The sequence below is a fragment of the Nicotiana tomentosiformis genome, chromosome 8 (assembly GCF_000390325.3).
Source record: "Nicotiana tomentosiformis chromosome 8, ASM39032v3, whole genome shotgun sequence".
Lineage (NCBI taxonomy): Eukaryota > Viridiplantae > Streptophyta > Magnoliopsida > Solanales > Solanaceae > Nicotiana > Nicotiana tomentosiformis.
In genome coordinates, this window is record NC_090819.1 from 79,806,942 (window position 1) to 79,833,797 (window position 26,856).

Consider the following 26,856-nt stretch of genomic DNA (forward strand, 5'->3'; position numbering starts at 1 on the left):
AACATGGACTTTATCACGGGTTTACCTCGTTCTAATCGTAAGTTCGATTCCATATGGGTGATAGTCGATAGGCTCACGAAATCAGCTCACTTCCTACCGGTCAGATCTACATATACAGCAGAAGATTATGCCAAGTTATATATTAAGGAGATAGTGCGGCTACACGGAGTACCAGTTTCTATTATATCTGACCGTGGGGCTCAGTTTACAGCACATTTTTGGAGGTCATTTCAGAGAGGTCTAGGGACTCAGGTGAATCTCAGCACAGCTTTTCATCCACAGACTGATGGACAAGCCGAGCGCACAATTCAGACGCTCGAGGATATGTTACGAGTATGTGTGTTGGATTTTAAAAGAAGTTGGGATGAACATCTACCTCTTGTCGAGTTTGCATATAATAACAGTTACCACTCCAGTATTCAGATGGCTCCGTACGAGGCTTTGTATGGGCGTAAGTGCAGATCTCCTATAGGGTGGTTTGATGTTGGGGAATCTGGGTTATATGGGCCAGACCTGGTTCAACAGGCCATAGAGAAAGTAAAGCTTATCCGGGAGCGACTGTTGACAGCTCAGAGTCGTCAGAAGTCATATTCTGACATGCGGCGACGAGACTTAGAGTTCAGGATTAATGACTGGGTATTCTTAAAGGTATCACCTATGAAGGGCGTGATGAGGTTTGGCAAGAAAGGCAAGCTTAGCCCACGGTATATTGGGCCTTATAGGATCATTCGGAGAGTAGGCCAAGTAGCTTATGAGTTAGAGTTGCCCTCAGAATTGGAGTCTGTCCATCCGGTTTTTCATGTATCTATGCTACGGAAGTGCATTGGCAATCCTACCCGTGTGGTGCCCACGGATGATGTACAGATTATAGAGGACTTGTCATACGAGGAAATTCCAGTTGCCATCCTAGACCGACAAATCCGCAATCTACGAAATAAGGAGGTAGCTTCCGTAAAGGTTTTATGGAGGAGCAAGAATGTAGAAGAGATGACGTGGGAATCGGAGGAAGAAATGAAGTCTAAATACCCCCACCTATTTCAAACTGAAGATATGGTTCGAGATGGGACGCTACAACATAGCTCTATGTAGGCTAGCAGGTCATCAGGTAAGCTTTTATTTTTCACTTTCAATATTTATGATTTACGGTCGGTGAGGCAAATTGCTGCTATTTATAAAGATTGGCCATATGTGGCATGCATAGTATGTTTCTGGCTACGTGCAGGTTGGTTTTAACCTAGTGTACGAAGGATACTTTGGCAAAATTTTCCAAAGTCTCTAAGAGTAAACATTCGAGGACGAATGTTCCCAAGGGGGGAGTGATGTTACACCCTATATTTTCGTACGTAAAAATGCGTCGTAAGCAAACTAATGTAGGACCAAAAATGAGATAATATTTAAAAGTATATAAAGTAAGTTAATCATGTTACCTCTGAGGTTACAAATATTGAAGATCATGAACAACAAGTACAAAGAGGGTTGGACAGTTCAGAAGCTAAAGCAATTAAATAAAACAATGTTTCGTCGAAAGTCGACAAGTTGGGAATGTTATAACATGTACCTTTGGGGTGAGACTAGGGTGATTAACATGATAAGGAGATTATGTTATGATTTATATTAGTCGTATGACATCCGTGTGTTATGTTTTAATGTCAAGCGAGTTGTGGAACAAAAGTCGATGAAAGTCATCACAAGTTACACTCATAAGTTTTACTGAAATTTTGGATCAAATGTAACTGCAATTTTATCCCAATATACTTAGAGTTATGGGGTGTTCCACCCATCAAATTAAAGATCTATGAATCTATTTTCCAACGCATTAAACCGTTTGTCAATACGACATTGGAGTAGAATTATATGGGCATTTGTGCGATACTGCGCAAGCTGCTAGGTGACAAGTAGGTGTGTCACCTACTTGCTTAAATGAAAGCCCAAAAATGGGCCATTTCGGGTCGTCCAAAGAGGCCTTTTAAGGGACTATTTTCTTCATATATTAGACTTAAAATAGAGCATAATAACCAGACATAAGTTCTGCAAAGAATCCTCCCAAAAATTTCCCATAAACCCTAATTGATTTTCTCTCCCTTTCAAGTTCCAATTGGAGGTAAAACCTAGAGTTTGAAGAACCAAGATAAGAGCTGAGTTATCCAAAAAATAAGGTGAGTTTACTTCTCTCTTTCATCCAATTTTTCTTCTGTAAATTCATGGTAAGTCGTTCTATACTTGTAAGAACTCACGGGACGGTGATCGGAAGCCGTGAGTTCGAGTTATTCACTTGTAGCGGACTGTTTTGTGTTGCTGTTGGGCTGCGTGTTTTACTACTATTTTGTGGAGTTTTGGAGGAGGAAGGGGGTTTATAAACACCATATAAATGTAGGGTGGTTGGCTGGTCGTTCATCATAACATTTTCGGGTCGTTTGACACTACTACGGTGGTCGTTTTGTGTACGAAGAGATTGGGGTGTGTTGGGCTGTTTTGTAGTATTTGATGGTGTATATAGGGCTGGAAAATGATGTATATATGTTGTTATTGTTCTGTTCTTATATTGTTGTTGTTATCTTGAATTTGGAGGAAGTAAGGATTATAGGGGAGATGCTGCCCGTTTTAATACAAAATAAGTTTGTCGTTCGTTGTGCGATAGTTGTACCTTTCGTAACTTAATGATAGTATTATTATCGTTCTTGTAGATTAAGGTGCAAAGAGGTGAGTTCAACTTGGTGATTGGAAAGATTGTGATAAGGTATGTTAAGGCTAAGCCTTCCTTCATTTTGGCATGATCTCGTAGCTACATGTGTTAGTAATGAGACAAAAAGAGAAGTTCATATTCATGAATTTATTCACACTATTCTAGTCTCATAAGTTACAATATTATTCCTTATCGAGATTCTATATTCAATTTAGTATTGTCTTCTTCCAGTCAAGAGAGCAACAAGCCTATATATACAGTATTACAGTATTTTCATTACCATCGAGCTATAATCGATGGGCAGGCCCCTATTGGGCAACCACTGATCAGATGGAAAGTTATATACCGAGCCTACTGTGGCCGAGCGACTATGAGCGAGCCCATCATGGTCGAGATACATAGCCTAGTATGGCCGAATGCCTATGAGCGAGCCTACTATGGCACAACAGTTATATATACCGAGCCTTATAAGGCCGTACAATTATTTTACTTACTACATTGAAGGAGTTGAGTCAGTATCAGCAGGTAAGTATATCTCCAGATCATCTTTGACTCCCAGTTACTTCCAGTTATTATATTATCAGTACAGTTTTGATTTTCAGTTATGTTATTGCCTTACATACTCGGTACATTATTTCGTACTGACGTCCCTTTTCCGGGGATGCTGCATTTCATGCATGCAGGTTCAGATAGACAGACGAGTAGATCTCCTCAGTAGGTGTTTCCCGAGTTCAGCCTGATCGGTAAGCTCCACGCCTTTCGGAGTTGCCAGGTCTAGAGTGTTGTGTACATCTTATGTATATCTGTATATATGTTATGGGTAGGTCGGGGCCCTGTTCTGATCATAGTACATCTATCAGTAGAGGCTTGTAGACATATCCTGTTGGTTAGTGCAGTATGTTGGGTTTGTAGGCCTGGTATGTATAATTTGGTGGTTTGTCAGCTGTAGTAGCTATGACGGCCTTTTCAGCCTAGCTTTATATTGATGTTTAGTTAGCGCTAGTTTCCATTCAGTTTTATATTTTGCTTCGCAAATTGTCTTGCAAGGTGGCCCCATGGCCAAAGTATGACATTATGTGTTCAGAGTCCCTTAGTCGCAATTTGGTACGCCAGGTTAGGTGAGGCACCGGGTGCTTGTCTCGCTCCTAGGTTTGGGGCGTGACAGATTTTATGACAGCACCATGCTTTCAGGAGGTCATGGGCCATATGCTGCGGTTTATGGAATTTATGACTCAGGCCAGACTATTTCCAGTGGCCATGGCCACATTTCAGGTAGGAGGGGGAGCATAGACTCCTACTACTCATGCGCTAGGGCACGATGCTGCTATTTATCAAACCCCAGGTGCATTATCTATGGGCAGGGAGTGGCTAGAGCAGAGACAACACCGGCCAAGACCGTTAAGGAGCAGATGCGGTTGGACAAATTTACTAGGCTTCATCCTCCCTTCTTTGGTGGTGAGCAATCAGAGGACACAGAGGAATTCATTGACCGTTGTAGGGAGAGGCTCATAATTTGGGACTAGTTGAGTCCAATGGGGTGGACTTCACCACATTTCAGCTAGAGGGGAAGGCTTGTAGATTATGGCAGTCTTATCTCCTGAGTAGGCTAGCAGGTTTACCCCCCTTGACTTGGGACCAGTTCACGCACCTCTTCTTAGAGAAGTATATTCCATCTTTATGGAGGGAGGAGTTACAAGGTCATTTCGAGTGGCCCAAGAAGGGTCAGATGTCGGTGACCGACTATAAGGCAAGATTCTTTTAGTTGTCTCCTCATGAAACTATTATACTCCCCACTGAGTAGAGAGATTGCGGATGTTTATTGCGGGCTTGCACCATGAGATTCAGGTTTCTATGGCCCGAGAGGCAGATATGGGGACTTCTTATTTCTAGGTTGTGGAGATAGCTCAGAGGAAGGAGCGTATCCACAACCAGAGCATAGAGTTAATGTTGGGGGATAAATGGCCTTCGCATTCCACTTGGTTCAGTGGTGCCTCGTCTTGGGCTAGAGGGCATTTCATGAGGGGCCATCCAAGCATGCCCATGTATTCAGCACCACAGCCTATTTAGGATGCTCCAGTGCGTCCTTACATCAGTATCATTCTACAGCACCTACCATCCACGAGCTATTTAGGGTTCCTTCAATGGATATCCAGGTTATCAGGGTCAGATCCAGAGTCAGCATTTTCCCACTCTAAGAGGTTGTTTCGAGTGCGGGGAGTTTGGTCACGTGAAGAGGTTTGGTCCTAGACTTCGGGGCAAGGCAGTACAATATGACCATTAGCCCATGATTATCGCACCAACTACCACACCGCCGGTCCAGACGACCAGAGGCGGAGAACAAGTGGGTAGGGGTTGACCTAGAGGTGAAGGCTAGTCGGGTGGTGCTCCGACTAGATTCTATGCCTTTCTAGCCAGACCAGAGGTAGTAGCCCCTGACACCATGATCACATGTATTATTTATTTCTATCGCAAAGATGTTTTAGTACTATTTGATCTAGGGTCTACCTATTTCTATGTCTATTCTCTCTTTTCTCCTTATCTGGGTTTATCTCGTAAGTCCTTGGGTGTTCCTGTAATTATGTCCATGCGAGTGGGTGATTTTGTTGTTATGGATCAGGTTTACCAGTCCTGCATGGTGACTTTCTATATGTATGAGACTAGGGAGGATCTTATATTGCTCGATATGATTGACTTCGAGGTTATCTAGGGCATGGACGGGTTGTCTCCGTACCATGCCATTCTCGATTGCCATGCCAAAACTGTTACCTTGATGATGCTAGAGTTTCCTAGGTTGGAGTAAAGAGGTTCATCTAGAGTTTCCTAGTTTACCAATGTGGGACAAAACTACACTATATACCTTGATGATGAGACTAGAGAGGATCTTCTATTGCTCGATATGATTGACTTCGAGGTTATCTTGAAGGCTCGACATATGGTCTAGAAGGGTTGTTTGGGCTACCTGGCCTTTGTTTGAGATACTGCAGTGAAGACTCCTATGATAGATTCAGTGCCTATGGTGTGGGAGTTTTCTGATGTATTCCTGTTAATTTACCAGGCATGCCGCTAGATCACGATATTGATTTCGGCATCGATTTGGCACCAGGCACCCAGCCTACCTTTATTTGACTTTATTGTATAGCTCCTGTAGAATTGAGAAACCTAAAAGAGTAGTTTTAGGAGTTGTTTGAGAAGGGATTCATCAGGCCGAGTGTGTCGCCTTGGGGTGCAACGATATTATTTGTGAAAAAGAATGATAGGATCATGCGGATGTGCATTTATTACCACCAGCTGAATAAGGTCACCATTAAGAATAATTATCTATTGCCGCACATTGATGATTTATTCGACCAACTTCAAGGTGCTAGAGTGTTATCGAAGGATGACTTGAGATCTGGGTATCATCAACTGAGGATTCTTGCTACGGATGTTACGAAGATGGATTTTCGGACTAGATATAGGCACCACAGTTGAGATGTATGAGAGCTTGAGTTACGAGGAGGAGTCAGTTGCCATTGTTGAAAGGCAGGTTCACAAGTTGAGGTCCAAGGAGATTGCAGTGGTGAAGGTTCAGAGGAGGGGTCAGCCAGTCGAGGAGGCGACTTGGGAGACCGAGGAGGAAATGTGGAGCAGATATCCACACTTACTCAGCACTTCAAGTATGATTCTAAACCCATTCAAGGACGAACGTTTGTTTAAGAGGTAGAGAAAGTAATGATCCGATCGGTCATTTTGCTTTATTGAACCTCGTTCCCCTATATAAGACTTCTCGAATATGTTTTTCCTGTTTTATGACTTGAGGGGACGGTTGGTTTGGTTTTAGAAAGGTTTGGGTGAATTCGGAACACTTATTTCCACAATAGTGACCTAAGATGACCAAGTTTGATTTGATTCAATACTTTGAGTAAACAATATCAGAATCAGGATTTTATGGTTCTAATAGGTGCGTATGGTGATTTTGGACCTGGGTATTTGTTCAGATTGAGTTTTGGGTGGACCGGGAGCATTTTGGTGCTTATTTTTGGAAGTTAGCACTTTAAAAGTTTTAGAGTTTTCTAAGTTTGACTTGGGGTAGATATTAATGCTATCGGATCTCGTTTGGCATTCCAATCCTAGGAGTAGGTTTGTTTTGTCATATTAGACTTGTGTGTGAAATTTGGTGTCATTCCGAGTTGTCTAAGTATAATTCGTCTCACTCAGAGTTAGTTGGAACAAGTTTGAAGTTTGAAAGGTAATTAGTTTGGTTTGGGGTGCGATTTTTGGTTGCGATATTATTTTATGTTTTCCATGACCTCGAGTAGGTATAGAGTATGTTTATGAACTTCTTGGTATGACATGAAAGGGTCCCGGGTGGCTCGGGTGAGTTTCGTACCACCGGAGGAAGATTGAAGTTGACGGATTTTGCTGATATCCAGTGTGTATCACGATCGCTGAGTGATGTGTGAAGCCGAGGAAGAGTTATTCTTCGTCGTTCCATATAGGGCATCACCATTGCAAAGGGTGGTCTAGCAGCGCTTCCCTTCCGTGTGGTTAAAGCCGCGAACGCGAGGAGTTAGCGGCGATGGCCATGGGAGGCAGTTGGTCTATGCGATCGCATAGAGGCTTTTGCGATCACATAAGAGTAAATTATAGGGGTTGCAGTGAATCCTACGTTTTAGAGTTTGGAAGCTCACATTCGCGGAGGGTCTAGTCTGGTAAGCCTTCACGTTCGCGATGGCCTTTGACGCGTTCGCGAAGGGGAAGTCTGGGGCAGAAACATATTTATGCTTCGCGATCACAATGCTTTGGTCCGCGATCGCGAAGGGTAATACCTTGGCAGAATGCAAGTTTTAATAGGGGATTTAGGCTTATTTCATTCTATTTTTCTTGACTTGGGTGATTTGGAAGCTTGTTGAAGGGCTATTTTCATCAATCATCATTAAGTAAGTGATTTCTACCTATCATGAGTTAAATGCATGTATTATGTGAGGATTTTAACATGGAAAATAGTAGAATTTTGGGATTTTGTTGAAAAACCTTGAATTTGGTAAAAATTATATTTTACCACGAAATTTGTTATAGAATTGGGTATAAATTATATATTTGAGATCAAAATGACATGGGTAATATTTATCTTTGAAAATTTTCAGAATCCGGGTACGTGGGCCTCGAGGTTGACTTTTGTTGACTTTTCGAGTGGGGTTGGGAATTGACTCTAATAGTTAAATTGGAGTTCTTGAGCATATATTGATTGGTTTATATGTCCTTTTGACTAGTTTTGAATTGCTCACCGTCAATTTGAGGTGTTAGTGAGGTGTGGGAGCCAAGTAGTGGACTTGGAAGCAAGGTAAGTCTCTTGCCTAATCTTGTAAGAGAGAATTATCCTCGTAGGTATCTTATTTGTTGTATGCTACGTGTTAGTGTCCATGCGTTAGCTAGATTTATGTTATGTCTGGGTAGATTTGGACCTACACCATGCCTTAATTGTACTACTTAAACTTGGTTGTTTGATTACTTGATTTTACAACTGAGATTGAGACTAGAATTTATGTATTGACCAAGCTTCTTTGCTTTGAATTTCTACGAGTATTTGATGGTTGGTAACAATTATGTTTTCTCTTGAATTTATATCCTCGCGTTGTGTTTATGCGATTGGTAGTTCCGTATCTTCTCGACTTGCGTGTATGTTCACGGGTGGAAAAATTCCATATTCCTATGGGATCGGGCCTTGGCCTCGGCAGTGTTATGAAATACTCCCTGCATTTCAATTCAAATGACACACTTTTCTTATTAGTTCGTTCCAAAAAGAATGACACATTTATGTCTTCCGAAACAATTTTACTTTGAACTTTTTATTTTACCCACTTTATCCTTAATGAAAAGCTTTTATAGCCACACAAATATTTGGCCTTACAAAGCTTTTACCCCTTAACCTTTTAGGACCACATGTTTCAAAACTCTTCTTTTCTTTCTTAAACTTTTTTCCAGTCAAAATACCTCATCTAAATTGAAACGGAGGGAGTATTATTATGGGATCGGGTCGTTCTCCTCGACAGTGTTATGAAATGTCATTATGGGCTCGGGTCGTTCGCCTCGACAGTGTTATGAAATATCGTTATACAATCGGGACGTTTGCATCGGCGATATTGTGTAATACTATTCTTGTGGGATCAGGCTGTTTACCTCGGCAGTCTCGTGCGTAATATTTGATAGGGAGCCAGCGTACATATGAGTTTTCCTGACATGAGATTTGACATTGTATTTGATATTGGCTGTCCTTGTTCCCTTGAGGTATTTAATGGTATTTGATGATTTCGTAACTATTCTTATTTGAGAATCATATTATTTATATTTATTTGTTTTGTCTCTACTTGTTGTGTTTCCGACTTGTCTACTTTTATGTACCTTGTTATTGGACCACTAGTAAGTGTCAATGTCAATCTCTCTTTACTACTTCTTCGAGGTTATATGAGATACTTACTAGGTACGTGTTGGTTTACGTGCTCATACTACACTTCTGCACTAATTGTGCAAGTACTGATACAGCTACATCAGGTGGTTACTCGGTCGCGTAACTGCATTAGCTGGAGACTTAGTGGTGAGCTGCTTCCCATGTTTCTACCTGAAACACCAGGAGTCTCCTTCTCCCTATGTTTCTTTTTATTCAGATAGTAATTATAGTGGTTTTATGTATTTTACTAGATTCTCATGCACTTGTGACACCGGATTTTGGAAATCTATAGTAGATTTTCGTAGTTGTACCTAATATTTATATTATTACGCCTTATGTTTTGTTCATACTTCGTGACTTAGTAAGAAATAGAGTATTTTTACCATGATTTCTAAACTTAGTTCCACTTTATTGGTGAAATTCTTGATTTTAAAAGCGTTAAGGACAGATGATTATGTTGGAGGTTTACCGTTGGCTTGCCTAACAATAGCATTGGGTGCCATTACGACCTATGGTGGGAATTGAGCCGTGACACACGATTAATTGAGGATTATGCGCACCATGCATTAACTAACCATATGTCTTTTCTTAGAGCGGTGAAAGTGATAGCCAGAACTACCTAGAAAATGTGAATTATGTGAGCAACGTTTGGGGCCAAAGACATGGTGCTCAAAACTAGGGACAGCAAAATCAGCAACACAGGCCAACACAGCAGAAATACAATCATATTCATGGAGCTATGCAACAACTGGGTCAAGTTTTGCCTTCTCAAAAGGCAACCGAGATACAATCAGCAGAATCAACAGCTAATCTGTCAACAACCTCAACAATAACAGGTAGCCAAGTAGGATGACGAGTTGTTAGAAATAACGGGTATGCTGCAACAAATAATTGGGGCTAATGAAAAATTACAAAAGAAGGTAGTTGCGCATGACACAACTATTAAGGACATTGAAGTTCAATTGAGGCAGATAGCCATGGCTCCTCATAATTGTCTTAAGGGATGTTACTTGTGGACACAAGCATCAATCCGAAAGAGCAGGGCCCGAATCTGTTGATGGCTATGAGTCTAAGAAATGGTCGAGATCTTGATCTAGAGTAAGAAGTAGCTCAAACAAGCAGACCAACTACAATACTTGTGTCAGTACTGCTTGTGGGGGATGAGTCAACTGATTTAACTAAGGTAACTATGCAACATGCTCAAGAGGAAGCAAGCAAATAAAAGGAGGTTGCAAAGGAAATTGAGCAAGTGCAAGAGAAGGTATCAGAAAAGTGCTTGAGCAGGAACCGACTCAAGTTACAAGAAAGAAGCAACCTCCAACACCCTTCCCACAGAGGTTGGCTAAATCTCATAGGGATGACCAGTATAAAAAGTTCATTGAGATATTAAAGCAGATTTCATAAATATCCCACTGATAGATGTATTGAGAGATATTACAGGATATGCTAAAATGAAGATAGACTTGATGTCTCATAAGTTCGACTTTCAAGACCTGGCCATTGTGACATTCACTCAACTTGGTAGTGCGGTGGTTACAAGACCTGCATATGAGAAGTTGTCCGACCCTGAAAGTTTCACAATTTCGTGCACCATAGGCAACTATGCATTTACCAAAGTGCTATGTAACTTAGGGGAGAGCATACTTAGATGCCCTTTTTCTATCTATAAAAAGGTAGGCTTGGAAGAGCAAAGCCCACATCTATGCTACTCAAGCCGGCTGACGAAATGGTAAAGAGGCCTTCAGGTATATTGATGATGTACTGGTGCAGGTGGGGAGATTTGTATTTCATGCAGTCTTTGTCATTCTAGATTGTCAAGTTGATGAAAAGATTCCCATAATTTTGGAAAAATGTTGTTGGTAACAAGAAGAGCTCTAATTGATTGTGAAACTCGGGGGATAAATATGAGAATTAATAATGAAGAGATAATATTTAATGTAAAAAAGTCCATGAGGTGACCTTGTGAGTTTGCCAATTGCTCTCTAAAGAAGGCAATGGATGTGATCATGGAGGAGGAAGATGAGACACTTCATGCCAAAAGACCCTCTAACAGTTCATGAATTTGGAAGAGGTTGATGGTGAGGACTTGGCGAAGTGGGTTTTGGCTCTTAAAGACCAAGGGTACTGAAAAAGAGAGCTCAAATTCGAGCCTTTGCACTTAGAAGAGAGATACAACCCAACCAACTAAGCATCCATTGAAGAGCCACCATAGTTGGAGTTGAAAACGCTCTCAACTCACTTCACGTATACTTTCTTGAGGCGTAACTCGACTTTACCTGTTATTATCTCATTTGGCTTGTTAGATGTTCAGGTAGAACAACTTTTGCAGGTTCTGAAGAGTGCAAGCCTGCAATTAGTTGCAACATTACAGACATAAGTATATCACCCCAACCTTTTGTATACATAAGATTCTACTTGAAGATGGGCACAAACCTTCAAGAAAACATCAAATAAGGCTGAATCCAAATAAGACAGATGTGGTCAGAATTAGGTGATCAAGTGGTTAGATGTGGGAACTATTTTGTATAATTGTGCCCCGTTACCCCTTTTTTATTCTTTGCACATGTGTGTTTATGGTTTTATAACTTGCGGGGTTTGTTAGTTTTTTTCCGGGAAGCTTTCGGGTTGATTTGGACCATTTAATTCTTGGCTCAGAAGCCTAAGTGAAAACAAAACCGAAACTGTGTTTTGATGGCTTCAAAGCTTCTTATTGTGATTTCAGACATGGGCATATGCCCAGAATTGATTGGGGAAGTCCGCAGGTAGATTTATGTTGTTTTGCCAAAATTTGGCAATCTAGAGTTGGAAAGTTTGACCGTAGGTTGAATTTTAGCTACCGAGTTCGGAATTTGATTTTGGAACTTGAAATAGGTCCGTTATGCTATTTAGAACTTGAATGCAAAATTTGATATCATTTGGAGTTGATTTGATAGGATTCGGACATTTAGTTGTAATTCTAGAAGTTCTTGAAATTTATTTTGAAATTCAAGCGTTTTAGTGTTCAATTCATAGTTTTTGATGTTATTTTTGTGTGTTGATCGTGCGAAGGAGTTCGTATGATATTTTTAAACTTGTGTGGATATTTGATTTGGATCCTCAAGGGCTCGGATGAGTTTCGGACATATTTCTGAATGATTTGCATTGAAAATGAACTGTTGGCGCTGTTGGTGATCAAGTATCACAATTGCGAGCACCAGCACTCAATTGCGAAGGTGACAGTGGGGGCTAAGATGTCTTAGTTGCGACTGCCCCTTCGCATTTGCGAACATTTGTTCGTTTTTGCGAGGTTCACAACTTCGCAATTGTGAAGCCTCTTGTCGAAATTGCGATAATGAAGGAGGCGGTCAGTGTTCGCTAATGCGAGCCCTGCTACACAACTGGGAGGGTTCGCAATGCGAACCCTGTGTTGTAAATGCGACAACTGCAGCTGGTACAAAGGGCTAGGAGAAGTGATTTTTCAAAACATTCTCTCATTTTTGAACTCTAAACTCTGTAGGAGGCGATTCAGAGGGGAGATTTTCACCTGCAAACTTTGGGTAAGTGATTCTAATCTAATTCTAATCATATTCCATCAATATATCTTAGATATTAACACCAAAACCATCTGAATCAAAGTGAAAATTTGTGAAACTTTGTTATGTTTTTTGAAAAATAAGAATTTGAGTTTTGAGAGTCAATTTGGACTCGAATTTTGAAACTAATCATATATATGAACTCGTGGGGTCATGGGTAGTTGGAATCTACCATTTGACTTGGGTTTTTATCGGGCGGGCCCCGCGTTGGTATTTGTTGAATTTTTTGGGAAAAGTATAAAGATCATAGCTTTATCTAGTGTAATTGCATTGTTTGATGATATTAAGTCAATTTTGGTTAGATTTGAGTCGAGCGGAGAAGAATTTTAGGGAAAAAGCTATTTCGATATTTGAATTGGCCTAGTTGAGGTAAGTATCTTGCCTAACTTTATGGGGGGAGGGAGGGGGGGAACTACCCCTTAGGATTGGTATTGATAATTGATTCATTTGTGCTATGTGAAAGTCGTGTACGCAAAGGTGACGAGTGGGTACACGAGTTGTACGTGGTATTTGACCGGTTTAGGCTACTTAGACTCATTCCATGCATTAATATAATTGTCTTATCATGTTCTAAATTCTCATAGTCAATCTATTCTTACTTGTGTTAGTCTATCCTTACATGCCTTAAATGATTTTGTTAACACTTGTTCTACATTCTAATTGATAAATTGCTCTCCTGATGTAGTTGAACTTGTTGCCTCTTTTATTGTTACATACTACCTCTTCATTGTTGATTATCATTATTTGAAGTTATTGTTCATGTTATCTTTTTCATTGTTGATTATCATTATTTGAAGTTATTGTTCATGTTATCTCTTTCATTGTTGATTATCATTATTTGAAGTTATTGTTACATATTATCTCTTCTATTATGAGTTATTCTTATCTAATATCGTGGTTATACATTATCTCTCTCGTTTTTGAGTTATTGGTGTTGAAGTTGTGAAAGTCGTTATAACGTTGAGGCAAAATTGTTTATTGTTGAGACATCCTTCTTGTTGAGCATTTTACATTCATTGTTGTTGTTGATATTCTGGTGCACGTTATGGTGGAGCCATGGGCTATTGTTGGGAAATATTGATATTGTTGATTGTTGACAAGTTGTGACATATGGGCACTTGTGGTGCGAGTTGTTATTGTGATGTGATATTGACGCGCATGCAACGGTATAAGGTTTGGAGTTAATGTGCATACGGCAGTATAAGGTGGAACTTATGTGCATGTTTCTTGTAGGGGAACTACATGAAGCCACACAATGTCATAAAGTGGGCTAAAGTGCATATAGCTATTTCGGGAAAACTGTTTTCAAAACTTATTTAAATGTAAGGCTCGTGCGGTGATATAAGGAAAGATTGTGATTGGAATTTGAGAAATGTGAATACGGGGCGGTACCTCGGTTGTGATTCTTATTGTACACGAGGCGGTACCACATTGTGATTCTTGTTGTTTACCTCATGTTGCAAAGAGTTTTGGTGGGAACATTTCTTGTTGTTTTGTTCTTCCTTGTTCTAGTAGTTGTTGTCTGTATATGATCATTATGGTTCTCTTTAGTTCGCCCCTTTATGTTATTTTCATGCTTAAAGCTTCGGTATTATTTCATACTATTAACTTGTTCTGTATCAGTTATTTCTCCGCTTTTCATTATTATTCGTTCTTACTTTTTCATACTGTTTATTTATATCCTAGTAGGTGTCTTGACCTTACCTCGTCACTACTCTACCGAGGTTAGGCTTGATACTTACCGGGTACCGTTGTGGTGTACTCATACTACGCTTCTGCACATCCTTTATGCAGATCCAGGTACGTCTGCCCGTGCCGGACGCTAACGTTGATTGGAGTTGTTGTTTTGGGAGACTTCAAGGTATCCCTGCTCCACGTCCACAGGCCTCGGAGTCACCTTCCTTTACCTTTACTCCTGTGGTATATTTTTCATTCAGGCAGTGATATAGTAGACACTTAGCTTACTCTGTAGATCTTAGGACTCAGTTGCACCGGTCTTGGGGAGTGTATTGTTGAGATTCTGTTTTTGGAAGTTTATATGAGTTTATCAAACTAGTTTTAGTATTTATTAATTATATCTGTAAAGTTTTTATCATATGTTAGGCTTACCTAGTCGTAAAGACTAGGTGCTATCACGACATCCTACGGAGGGAAATTGGGGTCGTGACAAGTTGGTATCAGAGCTCTAGGTTCATAGGTTTTACGAGTCATAAGTAGGTTTAGTAGAGTCTTACTGATCGGTACGGGGACATATGTACTTATCTTTGAGAGGCTACGAAACTGTTAGGAAAACTTCACTTCTTTGATTTCTTATCGTGCGAATTGGTTGATTTCAAATATTGAATCTTTGAATTTCTATTCTTTCATAGATGGTGAGGACATGCACCGCTGGATTCGACGATCAGACACTCGTGCCCCTGCTAGAGCCGCGAGAGGTCGGGGCCGGGGCAGAGGTCAATGAGGGGCATGTGGTGCAGCCAGAGCGCCTTCCTGAGCTGCGACAGAGGAGCCACCAGTAGCTCCAGTTGGGGGACAGGTACCCGAGGTACCTGTTGCTACCCCAGCACTTCAGGAGACCCTCGCACAGTTTTTGAGCATGTTTGGTACTCTAGCTCAGGCGGGGTTGATTCCAATTGCATCAGCCACATCTCAGGCCGGAGGAGGAGTTCAGACTCCCGCGGCCCGTACACTAGAGAAATGTGTCCATGTTGATCAGGTTCCTAAGGTTATACCAATACAGCTTGTTGTTCCGGTTCAGCCTGCGGTTAGGGCAACAACATCTGAGAAGGAGCAGCTTAGACTTCAGAGATTCAAGAAGTATCACCCTCCTACTTTCAATTGTTTGGCTTTAAAGGATGCACATGGTTTTCTAGAGGAGTGCCACCGTATTCTCTGCACCATGGGTATTGTGGAGATGAGTGGGGTTGCTTTTACTACATTCCAGTTGTCTGGGGCAGCGTATCAGTGGTGGTGGGTTTACGAGGAAGGTAGCCCAGCTGATGCAACTTCACTTACATGGACTCAGTTTTTAGATTTATTCTTGAGAGAGTTTGTTCCTCAGACCCTTTGGGATGCATGGTACGCGGAGTTTGAGCAGCTGCGCCAGGGTACTATGACAGTGTTAGAGTATGCTGTCTGATTCAGTGACTTGTCCAGACATGCACCTGCCTTGGTTTCTATAGTTAGAGAGCGAGTCCATCGATTTATCGAGGGCTCAACTATGGTATTAGATTAAACATGGCTCGAGAGTTGGAGACAGATACCCCATATCAGTAGGTAGTGGATATTGCACAGAGGTTCGAGGGAATGCGGGGACGTGCAAGAGAGGACGGGGAGGCCAAGAAGCCTCAAGGTACGGGAGGATTTAGTAGTGGCCATGCTGCAGCTACAGCCCTCCATGGTAGAGGCTATCTCAGGTTTCCCACTTTGCTCAGCCACTTTCTAAAGCGCCTCCTCCACGGGGTGCCTTCAGCGGTCAGTCCAGCCAAATAGGACTGAGCCAGTCCCAACCGCCACGCCAACCGAGAGCTTGCTTTGAGTGTGGTAATACCCATAACATAGTTAGAGACTACCCCAGACTCAGGAGGGGTACACCTCCACAGACTACTCAGGCTCTACGGACTCAGTCAGGTCCACAGACTTCTTAGGACATGGTTGCTGCCCCAGTTGCAACTCCACGTGCACAACCAACTAGGGGTCAGGGATGGGTGGGTAGAGGTCTCCCCATAGGGGGAGGCCAATCCCTATGTTGTTTCAGGTAGGACGGTGGCTATTGTTTCTAATGTAGTCATTACAGGTATGGTTCCGGTTTGCCATAGAGATGCATTAGTCTTATTTGCTATGGGATCCACTTATTCATATGTGTCATCTTACTTTTCTATGTATTTGGATATATCTCGTGATTCCTTTAGTTCTCCTATTTATGTGTCCACGCCTATGGGAGATTCTATTATGGTAGACTGTGTGTATCGGCCATGTTTAGTTGTTATTGGTGGGTTTGAGACCAGAGTTAATCTATTGTTACTGTAGACTTTGATGTTATCTTGGGAATGGACTGGTTGTCGCCCTATCATGCTATTCTGCATTGTCACGCCAAGACTGTGACATTGGCTATGCTAGGTTTGCCACGGTTAGAGTGGAGGGGTGCTTTGGATTATTTTCCTAGCAGGGCTGTGTCATTTATAAAGGCTCAGGGGATGGTTGAGAAGGGGTGTGATGCTTATCTAGCCTTTGTGAGGGATGTCAGTATGGATACCCCTACCGTTGAGTCAGTTCCGGTAGTGAGAGACTTCCTAGATGTATTTCCTGCAGATATTTTGAGCATGCTGCCCGATAGGGATATTAATTTTGGTATTGACTTGTTGCCAGACACTCAGCCCATTTCTATTCCACCATATCGTATGGCCCTAGTGAAGTTGAAGGAGTTAAAGAAGTTGTTGGGGCGCTCCGGTCTTTTTTGAAGAAGAAGGATGGTTATATGCGCATGTGTATTGATTACCAGCAGTTGAACAAGGTTATAGTGAAGAACATATATCCATTTCCACGCATTGATGACTTGTTTTATTAGCTACAAGGTGCCAGATTGTTCTCAACGATCGATTTACAGTCAGGTTATCATTAGTTGAAGATTCGGGATCCGGATATTTTGAAGACTGCCTTTAAGACTCGGTATAGTCACTATGAGTTCCTTGTGATGTCATTTGGTCTGACCAACTCCATATCAGCATTTATGCACCTGATGAACAGTGTATTCGAGCTTCATCATAATTCATTCATCATTGTGTTTATTGATAACATCTTGGTGTACTCTCGCAGCCGGAAAGATCATGAGCAACACCTGAGGATCGTTTTTCAAACCTTGAGAGAGAAGAATTTGTATGCAAAATTCTCAAAGTGTGAATTATGGCTTATTTCGGTGGTGTTTTTGGGTCAAGTAGTATCATGTGAGGGGATCAAGGTAGATCCAAAGAAGTTTGAAGCAGTGCAGAGTTAGCCAGATTGTCTTCATCTATGGAGATTCGTATTTTCCTTGGTTTGCCTAGGTATTATCATCTTTTCGTAGAGGGTTTCTCATCTATTTTTACACCTATGACCACATTGACCCAAAAGGGTGCTCCTTTCAGATGGTCCGAGGAGTGTGAGGCAAGCTTTTAAAAGCTCAAGATTGCTTTGACTATCTCCCCAGTGTTGGTGTTGCCTACGGGCTTATACTGTGTATTATGATGCATCATGTATTAGCCTTGGCACGATGTTGATGCAAAATGGTAGGGTGATTGCCTACGCATCTCAATAACTGATGACCCATGAGAAGAATTATCCAGTCCATGAATTGGAATTGGCAGCTATTGTTCATGCATTGAAGATTTGGCGGCATTATTTGTACGGTTTCCCTTGTGAGGTCTTTACCGACCACCAGAGTCTACAACATATGTTCAAACAGAAAGATCTTAACTTATGGTAGTGGAGGTGGATAGAGTTACTTAAGGACTATGATATCACCATTATATATCATCCAAGGAAGGCCAATGTGGTGGTCGATGCCTTGAGTCTAAAGGCAGAGAGTTTGGGCAGTTTAGTATATCTACCGGCAGTAGAAAGACCATTAGCATTGGATGTTTAAGCCTTGGCCAACCGATTTGTTTGATTGGATATTTTGTAGCCCAGTTAAGTTCTTGCTTGTATGGTTTCTCGGTCTTCTTTATATGATCGTATCAGAGAGTGTCAGTATGGCGACCCTCATTTGCTTGTCCTTAAGGACATGGTTCAGCACGATGATGGCAAGGAGGTTTCTATTAGGGATGACGGTGTGTTACAGATATAGGGCCGGTTATGTGTGCCCAATATGAATGGTTTGTGGGAGTTGATTCTTCAGGAGGCCCACATTTCTCAATACTCCATTCATTCAGGTGCCGCTAAGATATATCAGGATTTGAGGTAGCACTATTGGTGGAGGAGGATGAAGAAAGACATAGTAGAGTATGTAGTTGGGTGCCTAAATTGTCAGCAGGTGAAGTATGAGCATCATAGGCCGGGCAGTTTGCTTCAGTGACTTGAGATCCCTGAGTGGAAATAGGAGCATGTCACCATGGACTTCGTTGTTGGGCTCCCGCGGACTTAGAAGAAATTTGGCCCGGTGTGGGTGATTATGGACAGTTTTACCAAGTCGTCTCATTTCATTCCGCTAGTGACTACATATTCTTTAGAGCAGCTGGCTCAGGTTATATCCGCAAAATTGTCCGACTTCATGGTGTACCGGTATCCATTATCTCCGACCAAGGTACGCGGGTCACATCACATTTCTAGAGAGTCGTACAGCACGATCTAGGCACACGAGTTGAGTACAACATTTCACCCTTAGACGGACATAGAGTCCGAGCACACCATTTAGATATTGGAGGATATGCTTCGTGTTTGTGTTATGGATTTCGGAGGTTCTTGCGATCAGTTCTTGCCGCTTGCGGAGTTTTCCTACAACAACAGCTACCAATCGAGTATTCAGATGGCTCCTAATGAGGCCTTATATGGGAGACAGTGTCGTTCTCCAGTTGGTTGGTTTGAGCCGGGCGAGGCTAAGTTATTGGGAACATATTTAGTTCGAGATGCCTTGGAGAAGGTCAAGTTAATCCAAGATCAGCTTCATACAGACCAATCTAGACAGAAGAGTTATGCGGATCAGAAGGTTTGTGATGTTTCATTCATGGTTAGAGAGTGAGTCTTACTCCGGGTTTCGCCCATGAAGGGTGTGATGAGGTTCGGGAAGAAGGACAAGTTGAGCCCTAGGTATATCGGACCTTTAGAGATCCTTGAGAGGATTGGTGAGGTGGATTACAAGCTTGCGTTACCACCTAGTTTGTCTGCGGTTCATTCAGTGTTCCATGTTTCTATGCTCCAGAAGTGTTATAGTGATCCGTCTCATGATTTAGACTTCAGCACAATCCAATTGGATGAGGATTTGACTTATATTGAGGAGCTTGCGGCTATCTTGGACAGACAAGTCCGAAAGTTAAGATCAAAGTACATTGCTTCAGTGAGGGTTCAATGGAGGGGTCATCCACTCGAGGAGGTTCCATTCATCACTTCAGGTATGTACTTATGCACGTTCGAGGATGAACATTTGTTTTAAGAGGGGGAGAATGTAACGACCCGGTCGATCATTTTATGTAATTGCGCCCCGTTACCCCCTTTTTATGTTTTTTCACATGTGTGTTTATGATTTTATGACTTGCGGGGCTATTTAGTTTCGTTTCGGGAAGCTTTCGGGTTGATTTGGACTCTTTGATTTTTGGCTTAGAAGCCTATATTAGAAATGTTGACCAAACTTTGACTTTTGTGTAAACAGCCCTGGAATTGTGTTTTGATGGCTCTGATAGCTTCGTATTGTTATTTCAGACTTGGGAGTATGCCTAGAATTTATTTCGGAAGTCCATAGGTTGATTTGTGTTATTTTGACGAAACTTTGCAATTTGAAGTTGACAAGTTTGACCGTAGGTTGAATTTTAGCTATCGAGTTTGGAATTTTATTTTGTGACTTGTAATAGGTCCGTAGTGTTATTTAGACCTTGTCTGCAAAATTTGGTATCATTTGGAGTTGATTTGATAGGATTCAGACGTTTAGTTGTAATTCTAGAAGTTCTTGAAATTTACTTTGACATTCACGCAGTTTAGTGTTCGATTCGTAGATTTTGATGTTATTTTTGTATTTTGATCGCGCGAGCAATTTCGTATGATATTTTTAGATTTGTGTGGATGTTTGGTTTGGAGCCCCGAGGGCTCGGATGAGTTTCAGACATGTTTCGAAATGAATTGCATTGAAAAATAAACTGTTGGTGCTGCTAGTGCTCATGTATCGCAATTGCGAGCACCAACATCGCAATTGTGAAGGTGACAGTGGGGTCTCAGATGTCACAATTGCGAATACCCCTTCGTATTTGTGAAGTTTGCTGGCTTTTGACTTAGTTCGCATTTGCGAACATTTGTTCTCTTTTGCGAGGTTCACAACTTCCCAATTACAAAGCCTCTTGTCGCAATTGTGATATTGAAGGAAGTTCTTAGGATTCACAAATGCGAGCCTCGGTCCGCAATTGCATGGGTTCGCAAATATGAACTCTGGTCGCAAATGCGACAACTGAAGCGGGTACAAAGGGCTGGGAGACGATTTGGACTTTGATTTTTGAAACTAATCACATATATGAACTCGTGGGGTCATGGATAGTCGGAATTTACCATTTAACCAGGGTTTTGAACGGGCGGGCCCCGGGTTGGCTTTTGTTGACTTTTTGGGAAAAGTATAAAGATCATAGCTTGTCTATTGTAATATATTTCCCTTGCATTGTTTGATGATATTAAGTCGATTTTGGTTAGACTTGAGCCGTGTGGAGGCGAATTTTAGGGAAAAAGCTATTTTCGAGAGTTGAATTGCTTAGTTGAGGTATATATCTTGCCTAACTTTGTGTGGGGGAACTACCCCTTAGGATTGGTAATGATTGATTCATTTGTGCTATATGAAAGCCATGTACGCAAAGGTGATGAGTGGGTACATGGGTTGTACATAGTATTTGACCAGTTTAGGCTACTTAGACTCCTTCCATGCCCTAATATAATTATCATATCATGTTCTAAATTCTAATAGTCAATTTATTCTTACTTGTGTTAGTCTATCCCTACATGCCTTAAATGATTTCGTTAACACTTGTTCTACATCCTAATTGATAAGTTGATATCATGCTTTGGTTGAAATTGTTGCCTCTTTTATTGTTACACGCTACCTCTTCATTGTTGATTATCATTATTTGAAGTTATTGTTCATGTTATCTCTTTCATTGTTGATTTCCATTATTTGAAGTCATTGTTACACATTATCTCTTCCATTGTGAGTTATTCTTTTCTAGTATCGTGGTTATACATTATCTCTCTCATTGTTGAATTATTGGTGTTGAGGTTATGAAAGTCATTGTCACGTTGAGGTGAAATTGTTTATTGTTGAGACATCCTTCTTGTTGAGCATTTTACATTTATTGTTGTAGTTGATATTCTTATGCACGTTGTGGTGGAACCATGGACTATTACTGGAAAACATTGATATTGTTGATTGTTGGCAAGTTGTGACATTTGGACACTTGTGGTGCGAGTTGTTATTGTGATGTTATATTAACGCGCATACGGCGGTATAAGGCTTGGGGTTAATGTACATGAGGCGGTATAAGGTGGGACTTATGTGTGTGTTGCTTGTAGGGGAACAACGTGAAGCCACGCAGCGTCGTAAGGTGGGCTAAAGTGCGTGTAGTTATTTCGGAAAAATTATTTTCGAAACCTATTTAAATGTAAGGCTCACACGGCGGTATAAGGAAAAATTGCGATTGAAATTTGAGAAATGCGAATACGAGGCGGTACCTCGCTGTGATTCTTGTTGTTTATCTCATGTTGCAAAGAGTTTTGGTGGGAACATTTTTTGTTATTTTGTTCTTCCTTGTTCTAGCAGTTGTTGTATGTATATGATCATTGTGGTTCTCTTTAGTTGCTCCTTTTATGTTATTACCATGCTTAAAGCTTCGGTATTAGTTCATACTATTAACTTGTTTCGTATTAGTTATTTCTACGCTTTCCATTATTATTCGTTCTTATGTTTTCCTACTATTTATTTATATCATAGTAGGTGTCTTGACCTTACCTTGTCACTACTCTACCGATGTTAGGCTTGATACTTACTGGGTACCGTTGTGGTATACTCATACTACGCTTCTGCACATCTTTTATGCAGATCCAAATACGTCTACCCGTGCTGGATGCTAGCGTTGGTTGGAGTTGGTGTTTTGGGAGACTTCAAGGTATGCCTGCTCCACGTCCACAAGCCTCAGAGTCACCTTCCTTTACCTTTACTCCCGTTTTATATTTTTCATTCGTGCAGTGATATAGTAGACACTTTAGCTTACTCTATAGAGCTTAGGACTCAGTTGTACCGGTCTTGGGGAGTGTATTACTAAAATTCTATTTTCGGAAGTTTATATGAGTTTATCATACTTGTTTTAGTATTTTGTTAATTATATCTGTCAAGTTTTTATCATATGTTAGGCTTACCTAGTTGTAGAGACTAGGTGCTATCACGACATCTTATGGAGAAAAATTGGGGTCGTGACATTTTCCCAATCTCAGACAGCAACTGGGTTAGCCTAGTTTAATGTGTTTCTAAGAAAGGTGGAATGACTGTCGTACAAAACGAAAATAATGAGTTGATCTCAAATTGAACAGTCACGGGTTGGAGAATCTATATGGACTATGGGAATTGAACAAGGTCACCCGAAAAGACCATATTTCCATGTCGTTCATCGATCAGATGTTAGATAGACTGGCAGTAAGGTTCCATTTTAATTTTGGATGGATACTCGGGGTACTACCGGATCTTTATTTCCCCCGAGGATAGAGAGAAAACATTGTTCACCTGCCCATATGACATTTATGCTTTTCGGAGTATGCCGTTTGGTCTATGCAATGCACCTGCCACATTCCAAATATGTATGATGGCCATCTTCACTGATGTGGTAGAGGATATAATTGAGGTTTTCATGGATGATTTTGCAATGGTTGAGAACTTGTCTGATGACTGTCTTATAAACCTGAGAAGAGTGCTAAAGAGGTGCATGGAGATTAATCTAGTGCTAAACTGGGAAAAGTTCTATTTCATGGTACAAGAAGGTATAATCTTGGGACACCTAGTGACAATAAGTGTATTGATGTTGACCGCGCTAAGGTTGATGTGATATAGAAGTTTCCACTGCACACTTCCATAAAATCAATAAGAAGTTTCCTTGGTCACCGTAGCTTCTATAGGCGGTTTATAAAGTATTTTTCTAAAATTGTATAAATTGCTTGAAAAAGATCACCCTTTTGTATTTTCTTATGACTGTAGGGCAGTTTTCGAGGAGTTGAAAAAGAGGTTGGTGACTGCACCCATTATAGTTTCACTTGACTGGGAGCAACCATTTCGGCGGATTTGTGATGCAAGTGACTATGCTATGGGAGAAGTTCTTGGGCATCGAAAATTTAAAGCCATACATCTAATCTACTATGCAAGTAGAACCTTGACTGCTGCCCAACTCAACTACAGTGAGCGAGAAGGAGATGCTAGTAGTGGTGTCCGCATTAGACAAGTTCAAGTCATACCTATAGGCTCAAAGTACTGACCATGCTTATCTCAGGTATTTGATCGAAAAGAAGGAGTCAAAGTCGCGCCTGATTCATTGGGTGCTACTACTGCAAGAATTTGACTTGGAAATCTATGATTGAAAGCGAACGAAAAATCAAGTGGCAGATCACTTATAAAGTATTGAAGGAGTAGAAAAGAAAGTCAAGAAGGAAGAGATATTGGAGACGTTCCCGGATGAACAACTGTTAGCAACAAGCCTTGAAGCAGCGCTATGGTATGTAGACATCATAAACAACCTGGCGAGTGGTATTGTTTCATATGATTTGTCCCCTGGGCAAAACAAAATGTTTTATTGTGATTGTCGCTTGTATTTTTGGGATGTGGCTTATCTGTTCAAGATTTGTGTTAATAACATTAGCCGAAAATGTATTCCCGAGATAGACTGATCCTTTATTTTGTAGGCATGTCACGCTTGACCAAATGGTGGCCTTTTGGAGGAGTAAGGACAGTTGCTAAAGTGTTGTAGTTGGACTTTTATTGTCCGACGTTGTTAAAAGATGTACACTTTTGGGTGAAGGGCTATGATGAATGCGAATGGAGCAAAACATTTCATGTTGTCATGAGATGCCCATGAATCCAATTCAAGAAGTCGAAGCATTTGATGTGTGGGGGATAAATTTCATGTGGCCTTTTGTCCACTCATATAGCAACAAGTACATACTGCTATAGACTATGTTTTGAAATGGGTAGAAGCTGTGGAACTCCGTACGAATAATGCAAAGGGAGTCATTGATTTTCTAGAAAAATAACATCTTTACAAGATTTGGCACTCCAAGGGTGATAAAAATTGATAGAGGCACTCACTTCTGCAATCGAGCCTTCATAAAGTTGTTAGATAAATATGGTGTTCACCATAAGGTTGCCACTCTGTATCACCCACAAACAAGTGGTCAAGTGGAGGTGTTGAACGGAGAGATAAAGAGTGTTTTGACAAATACCGTGAATGCTGCAAGAACGGATAGGCAAGAAAGTTAGATGATGCATTCTTAGCCTATCGCAATGCTTTCAAGACTCCAATTGGCATATTTCCGTATAAACTGGTATTTGGGAAGGCATGTCATTTACCCATGAATTTGGAACATAGAGCTCTATGGGTGTTGAGGCAACTGAATCTCTCGATATAGAAGTTGTGGGTACAAGTAATGTCACAGAGTTATACAAGTTCGATGAGTTTAGCTATCATGCTTTTGAGAGCATGAGGATATACAAGGAGAGAATGAAGATGATGCATGAGGAAAATATTCTTGAGTGAAATTTCAAGCCCGGAGACGTGGAATTGTTATACAGTTCAAGATTAAAGTTGTTTCCCATCAAGTTGAAGTCAAGATGGTCAGGACTATTTCGTGTGGTAGAGTTGCATCCTACTGGAGCAGTCAATATCGAATCGCAAGATGGCTCTCGCAAGTTCAAAGTTAATGGGCAAAGGCTAAAACATTATCAAGACATGGTTGACGAGGAAAAATTGATCTCGATCGTGTACTTGAAGGATCCTTGATTAGGAATTACACGAGTCATGCCACGTTAAATCATGCACTTCCTGGGAGGTAACCTATGATTTTGTTGTAAACCATCGTGGCCCGATGTTAAATCAAGCGATTGTTGGGAGGCAACCCAATTTTATATTTTTCTTTATTTACTTTGTTTGATTTGGAATATTAGAAGTATTGGCATGTTATTAGTGATGCAGAAATGGGAATACATGAATTAGAATAATGCGGGGTGAAGAAATCATGAAATAGGCCAAAAATGGCCAATTTCGAAAAGCTGAAAAAGTTCAAGCAATGGGCTCAACTAAGCATGCGCCCCAAGTCAACTAAGAGACGGAAAACAGTATATAGGGGGCATGGCCCGCCTCACTTCGTGAATTTTATTTTATTTTTTTAATTTATTTTCTCTCTTTTCTTTTCCTTTCTATTTTTGGCCCCTGGTAAGCTTTAGTTAATTTTATTTCAACCCCCCCCCCCCCCCCCCCCCCAATCCCATTAATCGCCCAACCCTCCTAATTCCTTCTCCCCTTCATTGATAAGTTCTCAACCCTAGGCGTCGGCCTTCCCCCCTCAACACCACCTAGCGAGTTTTTCCCAACCCCTTGTATATATATTTTTTCTTTCTTTTTCTTTTCTGTTTCGCCTCCCCCTTTTACCCCATGGAAGTCCCACTCCTGCTACCCTTAGGCTAGTTTTCTGTTTTCCTTTTCGTCCTTGTTCTTGTTCCTTTTGGTTGAGTAGTTTGAAGTTCGAATTATAGAGCATATTTGGCTCAGAAATTGGTTGGTTGTTAGACTAAGTGAGGTGAGAAATTACATTTCCCACCACCTCACTCTAATTGAGAGGGAAAAACACATTGCAATTGAATCAAAATTTGAATGTTAAAATTATGCATATAAGGTGTTCGATGAATTTTTCGAATACAATATTTGAGAGGTTTTGCGAAGTTTGAGTAGCGAGCTCAATTGTAATGCAATATGAACATCTATTGAGTGTGGGTTGGCCGATTTGGGGTATTTGCACTTAAATTGCTTTAGTTTTCAAATGAATGTCAATATGCGGCCGACTTCGGTGACTCATGCATCAACCTCCCCACTTGGTTTTCAATGATGTTAACCAACATTATATAATTGCTATTAAGTTGTAATAGTCACTTGTACCTTGTTTGCATACTTACGCTCTCGGGCTAAGTATAGGGTGCGACGTGCACCATTACGATTCCATGTCACACATTAAACTAATATTGTGTTTTGTGTCTTTTGCAGGTAATATGGCTATCTCTAAAACACCAACTAGAAGCCATGGGGCGGGTGGTAGTGATACTCCAACCCTAAAGAAACCATCAATCGACAAGAATATAGTGGATAAGGGTACTAAGGAGTCACGAACAAAGGTGAGGCACAACAAGGAACAAAGTGGAACTTCTGAGGTGGACATTGAGGCTGCCAATCTGAGCACTGAGTAGGGCCCCAGGACCCCATCCAATC

General features: G+C 41.0%; 1 protein-coding gene across 1 annotated transcript; it reads left to right on the forward strand.

Moving 5' to 3' along the window:
* Positions 1-15,988: 15,988 nt before the first annotated feature.
* On the forward strand, positions 15,989-17,142 carry LOC138897721 (uncharacterized). Its single transcript, XM_070183728.1, has 2 exons — positions 15,989-16,082; positions 16,712-17,142. The coding sequence occupies exons 1-2, from the start codon at positions 15,989-15,991 to the stop codon at positions 17,140-17,142; spliced, it is 525 nt and encodes a 174-aa protein (XP_070039829.1).
* Positions 17,143-26,856: the final 9,714 nt, after the last annotated feature.